Here is a 7,050-nt window from a genome sequence, read left to right on the forward strand (position 1 = left end):
CTACTTAATGGAGAACGATAGGAACTCCCCGGCCACGAGCGAGTCGCAGACTCCGGCGTTTCCCATAGATCTGGAGGGAAACGTTAGCGGAAGTGCGTCAACGGTTCCGGGAATGTCGGGGATGGGTGGGATGGGTGGAATGGGTGGAATGGGTGGGATGATGTCCCCTTATATGTACAATTGGATGGGTGGTATGGGGGGTATGACCCCAAATATGATGATGCCGGGTATGAGGATGGGGGGCATGACCCCAAATATGATGGGTATGGGTGGGATGATGCCGGGGATGATGCCGGGGATGATGCCCGGGATGATGCAGGGGATGATGCCGGGGATGATGCCCGGGATGATGCCTGGGGGAGGGGGGTGGCAGGGGTCATGAACCAGTAGCGGACGATGTGTATCGCCCGGTGATGGCTACGCTGTCTACGGATACCCCCTCCACTTATGTTCCGGAGACTCAGTTCACCGGCTTGGAAACTTTCTCTTTGAGGAGTTGGGGCTATCTCCAATCAGGGAGACTCCCGATGATGTGGGGGCAGCAGCAAGGGGCAGGGGCAGGGGCAGGGGCAGGGGGATGGGACGTGGCAAGGACAAGGGGAAAGCCCCGGACTCTTCCTCTCGAACGGTGGCAGAGGAGGAGGATGAGGAAGAGATGGGAAAGAGGACGGTCTGGAGCCCGTGGGAAAACGTTGCGCTTGCAAAGGCTTGGGTGGCAATAGTCGAGGATCCCTATGTCGGTGCCAACCAGCATATTGACAGACTGTGGCATCGTATCGCTGAAGCCTACCACACACACAAACCGGCTGGGGCGAAGCGTCGCGTTCCGGAACAGTGCCGGAAACAGTGGGAGCGGTTGAGGCCTAAGCTTAGTCGATTCGCTGGTATCTACCAAAACAACCTCCGCCAGGCAAGCAGCGGTATGTCCGAGGAGGATGTCCGGAGCCGTTCCTTTTCTCAGTACCCCGACAGAGCCTTGAAGTTCAAACAATTCGACCAGTGGGAGGCCTTTCTCGTGGTGAAGGATTCCCCAAAGTTCTGTGGGGGTGTCGAATCGGGCTGGAAGCGGACGAAGATCAACGCTTCCGGTGAATACAGCAGCAGTGCTGGTTCGCACGAGCTCCCAGAAGCCGATGAGGTTTCCCCGCTACCTCAATCAGACGCTCGCCGTCGTCGTCGCCCGGTTGGGCAAAAAGCAGCGCAGCGGAGGGGTCGGGGAAGCAGCAGTGGAAGCGGGTCGTTCGAGGTCGAATCGGGGGCCCCTGCTGAATCGGAAGATTTCAACCGCCTCGCCCGCGCACAAATAACCCAAAATTATATCCGGACCATGCATAGGTGGCATGGCGCGACCGATGCGACGTACAAGAGGATGCTGAAGGAAATCATCGATGGATGTCGGCGCGATTTGGGGATGCCACCCATTGGAGATGATGGCGCCGAGATAAGCGGAGGGGACGACGGGCCAGGCACGGGCGACGGGGGCGGCACTGGTAGCGGCGACGGCACGGGCGACGAGGACAGTGCGGAGTGAGCCGGGGATGTTGGACTATGTAATTTTTTTTCATGATTATGTATTTTTTCTTTTTTTCCTAAATTTGTTTTTTTTTTTTATGTTTTATGACTTTGTATGTTTGCCCTTTTCAAGTATTTCCCGTAATTTTTCCGTATTTTGCTTTCCCGTACTTTTTGTTTATGTTAAAATTAAATTATTGTGATTTTTTTAATTGCGGGATGTCCTAGTGGGAAGGGCGATGGGAAGGGCGGATATGCAGGGGATGTCCTAGTGATGTGGCAGTGGGGTGGGATGTCCTAGTGACGTGGCAGGAGGTGTTTTTGGGATGTCCTAGTGGATGTCCGAGTGGGATGTCCGCCCACTGGAGATGCTCCTAGATAAATACTTCTAAAATATAATTTTGGATTGAGTTATGGATTTATTTTAGTAAGATGTGATTAACTATTACTAATTATCCTATGATTATTAAATTATGAGATTAAATCTTAGGAATCTAATACACTACATATTTGATTTCGGGATACAATCGTGCAAACCGAACACATAGAGGGTGTTCGGTTTGCAAGATTGTATCCGAGATTAATTTGTAATGTGTTTGATTCATGAGATTCAACCCCACAACTCAATCCTAGATGAATAATCATGGGATAATTAGTCATTGCTAACCCTCCATTAAAATAATTTCACAACTCAATACTAGATTGTATCTTGATATTATTTTATCTTGGAAACCGAACACCACCATAGAGTACTATAACTATGCCTCTAATGCAAAAAAAAATCCCTTACTTTTTTATTATCATCTTATTTCTCTTACATTATCATTTCTTACTACTATTTTTTAGTAGTATTACAATTTAATAGTACTCCTAAATGCTAATATTATTGTGCTATAAATATATCCCTCGATTTGCTCACTCCGCCGTTGATGTGTGTGTTCCAATAGCGTTAGGTCAAGGCGGACTACTCTCGATCTCACATCGTCTACGACTCTACGCTTAGGTAACTTCTCTACTCATTTCTCCCAAATTCCTTGCTTCAATCATTTCAGCTCGATTGATTTCGTAATTTCCCTCGATAGTTTAACTTTGTGTCAAATGTTGTGTTTCTGCTGTTTACTAGGTAATTTTCGGCTTGATTTATGCTCAACTTTCATATTCTGTACCCAAATCTTAGATCTGAAGGATGTGTATGCAATGATGCAGTTTTTTTTCACGATTTAGTATCTCTCTCATCATGATAGCATCTTTACCTAGTGATTGATGTTCATGTGCTGTCGATTACAACAAAACTTGATTTCATGAAGTTGTTATGGTTGAATTTAATCGATTAGCTTCGTCTATTCAGTTTTGTAATGTTTTTGATAAGTAAAACGTGTTGGAACTTTCCGTATATTCAGTATTAGTTCTCAGTTTGGCAGGTTCTAGATATAGCAATGGTCATATTTCTCAAGTGATTACTCAAGATTGTGTTTTTTGTCTAAATTTTTTTTGGTGGTTTTTGGTGATTATAGGGATATAACAAATCTATCTTTGTTGCTGGCTTATCGAAGAATGAATCTCAAGTAATTTATTTGAGTCGGGACTTGTAATTTTCATAATCATGGCATTTTCTATTCAGAATTTGAAATCAACATTGCAAATCCATCACATTTGCTTTGATGATTATTCTTATTATAGTAGTATATCATAAATCATTTTTGGATAATCATTTAGCTGGTATATGTTTTACATAATAATGTGATTTTGGATATTCACATCCACGTCCACCCCCTCCTTCCTCTTCTGTGCATTGTGCACGCATGGTGTGTTATACCTGGATCTCATATCCAGTTTTGCATTTTTTTGCTTACGTAAAACTTGAGAAGAATCACAGGGCTTGAGATCTTGTTCTTGTTCTTGTTCTTGTTTTGGTATGTCTCTATATAACAACCTTAAGTGAATCATACTCCAAATGTCAAATACAGTTAATTTTTTTTATCTTTGTTGCTTTCTTTTTGTGGTGATACTCTGTACCATGAACGCACAGGTGGATGTATATCTGTATGAGTGGTATTGTTTTTATTTTGCTTAAAATCAGTTTCTATTATTGATGCAGGTGCTAAAATGGCGGCAGCAATCAGCCTCCGCAAAGGGAACACCCGGCTCCCGCCGGAGGTGAACCGCGTGCTCTACATTCGGAACCTTCCGTTCAACATTACGAGCGAGGAGATGTACGACATCTTCGGCAAGTACGGGGCGATAAGGCAGATCCGCATTGGCACCAACAAGGACACTCGAGGCACCGCCTTCGTGGTCTACGAGGATATCTACGACGCCAAGACCGCCGTCGACCACCTCTCCGGCTTCAACGTGGCGAACCGGTACCTGATCGTCCTCTATTACCAGCAGGCGAAGATGGGGAAGAAGTTCGACCAGAAGAAGAAGGAGGAAGAAATCCAGAAGCTCCAGGAGAAGTACGGCATCTCCACGCCCAAAGATAAGTAGTAATTCGTTTCATGTTCTGTGGAAAATAGATAGCTTAGGAATATTGAATATGTGACTTTGTAATATGCTAATTGAAGCAAACTTTACTTTTTTGTGTTAATGATGATATGGATTTCTGATTCTTGCATTGATGAATCGAAGATTATTGTTGAATTTCGATCTAATCTGTGGAATAATTACAGTTTTTTGATGATTAATTTCAAACTGATAGATATGTAATTACAATCTCTTTGTTCTTGACAAACTGATAATGAATCACAATCGCTTTATTCTTGACAAGTAGGCAACTCCATTGCAGTTTTATAGTTAAAAACCATGATTTCTCCATTGCTCTCTACAAAGATGCCTTAGTGAGAGAGCAAGAGTGCTTGTGCACGAGCTCTAAGGGCATGTGCACCCTAGTGGCATGCGTGCATAAGGTGTTAAGTACGAAGATGACGCAGTGAATGGAAGTGAGATAGACTGGATTCTAAAACAAAAATCCAGCTTTGGAGATGAAATATCTACTTAAACGAAGCAACACGCACGCAAGAAAACGTGGAACAGTAATGGACAAAAACTGAAACGACTAACACTGGAAACAATATATACGAAGGTAGAACTGCTTGAATGTGCAATGTAAAGATCGAAAAATCAATATTGAGGCATTGGTTGAGGGAAGTATCGTGGCTTTCTTTCTGATAACCAAGATCAGTTGCTGATTTGAGTGCTCTCCCGTAGGTTTGTTTCATTGCTTCCTACAAATGCAAATCATTTATGTCATGGATGCATAGAGGGACGTAACAAAGTATAAGTGTCCCCAACTTGGTAGCAATAGTGCCAAGAAAAGGTTTAATTGCATTGGGTGTTACCTGAATTTAAAATCTTCAGTTGGCCAATTCTAGTTGTGCTCTTTTAGTTCAAATCTTCAGGTGACCAATTTAAGGTACACTCTTTTAGACACGAAAAGGATGAAATTGCATCATCTAATTTCGTGAATACAATTTTTGCAACAATCTATATTTCTAGAGTTAAAAGGCATAAAGGGAAACCTAGATTTTGCATTAAAATCCGTGTCGGTTTTAATAATGAATCAGTTAAGGAAAGTCTCCTTACTTGGCTTTCTTTTTGATAAGGCCATCCACAATAGGAATAGCCTAACCACAAACTTCTCCTGCCACATCATCAACACTAGAAATCCTCCTGCCACATCATCAAAACAAGCAAATAGTTCAGCCATAGCCTAGCCACATCACTCAAAATTATATAAAACAAATAATTAACAATCACACAAAATACGGAATTAAATTTACCACACACATACGGGAAAATTCATTAATAATATTAAAATTTTAAAAAGTACATTAATTAAAAAAATACACTTCATTAAAATTAAAATAACATTACAACATCCTCATTAATGAGTTTGTCCGACATCGAAAGTGGAATATAAAACATTCAAGGATGTCTCTATAAAAGAGAAACAACCAAGAATGAGTTTGTCCCACATCGAAAGTGGAATATAAAACATTCAAGGATGTCTCTATAAAAGAGAAACAACCAAGAATGAGTTTGTCCCACATCGAAAGTGGAACATAAAACATTCAAGGATGTCTCTATAAAAGAGAAACAACCAAGAATGAGTTTGTCCCACATCGAAAGTGGAACATAAACCATTCAAGCGCACCGCCTAGCTCCGTGAAACCGCCGAGCGCTCGGCGGTTTTTAGTTCCGGAAACCGCTAGGCGGTTGCAATAGATCGCCTAGCGCCGGCGCTCGGCTAAGCGGTGCGCTAGGCCCTATTGTGGATGCTCTAATCAAAATTAGTTGCTGACTTGAGTGCTCTCTGGTATATTTGCTTCATTGCACCTAACATGAGGCGGACTGATATTATTAAATTGAAATGTTTTGCTAGCATTAATTAGACTTAACCTTATATATTGAGGTTAAAGGAAAATGCTACAACAACAATGGTAGTAGAATTAAAGATTTGTGTTTATCACACCAACTAATTCAGTAGTAATAGAAGAAACAAATAGAGATCACAAAATGAATGTAGCTTCGTAAATAATCATACCAGCTGCTCGACTCACAAGTAAATCTAAACATTGGGACATCAAATATGAAGTCACTAGATTACATATCCATAGTCAATCAATACCCAGTAAGCTAGTCGAGTTATAGCCAAATGCCAAGCGAAAGCAAGTCTGTTATATACCTGAGATTGTTATAGGAAGTGCACCATAAGCAAAAGCTCCTCTAGCATGGGCATCGATGTCTTTCCAGAACCACTAATTGCGCATCGCATCTGGGAGAAGAAACATGCTTTTAAAGATACTAATATGGTCAAGCTACATACTTCTCTTACTCAACCAAGGCATATGCTAATACACATAGCATAACTCTCTTGAAACTAGAAGTTTTAAGTGTTTCAAGATCCGAAAAGAAATTTTCTTCCCCATTTGATAAGGTTATATATTTCTCACTCGATTTCCACAAGTAAAGGAGTTAGCAGGTATAAACATGCCAGTTACATTGAACGTAAAAGTAGTGTGGATAAGGCCATGGACACCAGATAGTGATGGAGAAGAGGAGTTGAGGAAAAGCAAAAACATGTGATACAAATATGCATGATATTAAGCATGGTAAGCTTCCACAATGTAATTGGTGAAGAGTTTCACCTTAGTCCTTTTAGTTCTCTATTCATGTCAGTAAATATAAGTTGAGTGAAGAGTAACTGTAACGTAATGCAACGAGCGAGAAGGTACTGTTACAAGCAAACTAAGAGTAAACAAAAAGAATAAGTGAGTGCTAAACACCAATCCATAGTTAGTAGCTTCGGTTGAGTCTATAGCCAGCCAGACATTAACATTTCTATAGTTTGGTCAACTCACACACGCAATGTAAAAATGTAATTCTATATACTCCCTCCGTCCCGCACTACTCGCACTTATTTCCTTTTTGGGCGTCCCAAGTTACTTGCACTCTTTCCATTTTTAGTAAAAAATTTCACCTACAGCCGTCATTTTTGACTTTCCTATACACTAATTCCTTAATCTCCGTGCCGAAAAG

At 41.7% G+C, this 7,050-nt stretch overlaps 1 protein-coding gene and 1 long non-coding RNA gene across 2 annotated transcripts; one reads left to right on the forward strand and one right to left on the reverse strand.

The window, feature by feature from the left end:
- Positions 1–2,417: 2,417 nt before the first annotated feature.
- LOC121765474 (splicing factor 3B subunit 6-like protein) lies at positions 2,418–4,163 on the forward strand. Its single transcript, XM_042161653.1, has 2 exons — positions 2,418–2,515; positions 3,611–4,163. The coding sequence occupies exon 2, from the start codon at positions 3,619–3,621 to the stop codon at positions 3,997–3,999; it is 381 nt and encodes a 126-aa protein (XP_042017587.1). The 5' UTR covers positions 2,418–2,515; positions 3,611–3,618; the 3' UTR covers positions 4,000–4,163.
- Positions 4,164–4,442: 279 nt separating this feature from the next.
- On the reverse strand, positions 4,443–4,883 carry LOC121765475. Its single transcript, XR_006042835.1, has 2 exons — positions 4,851–4,883; positions 4,443–4,736 (listed from the first exon to the last, which is right to left on the reverse strand). It is a non-coding gene; the product is annotated as an uncharacterized LOC121765475 (long non-coding RNA).
- Between the last annotated feature and the right edge of the window lie 2,167 nt (positions 4,884–7,050).

The sequence above is a fragment of the Salvia splendens genome, chromosome 14 (assembly GCF_004379255.2).
Source record: "Salvia splendens isolate huo1 chromosome 14, SspV2, whole genome shotgun sequence".
NCBI lineage: Eukaryota > Viridiplantae > Streptophyta > Magnoliopsida > Lamiales > Lamiaceae > Salvia > Salvia splendens.

Excerpts from the sequence above, each read along its gene's own strand:
- LOC121765474 (XM_042161653.1), top strand. The coding sequence starts at position 3,619 with ATGGCGGCAGCAATCAGCCTCCGCAAAGGGAACACCCGGCTCCCGCCG.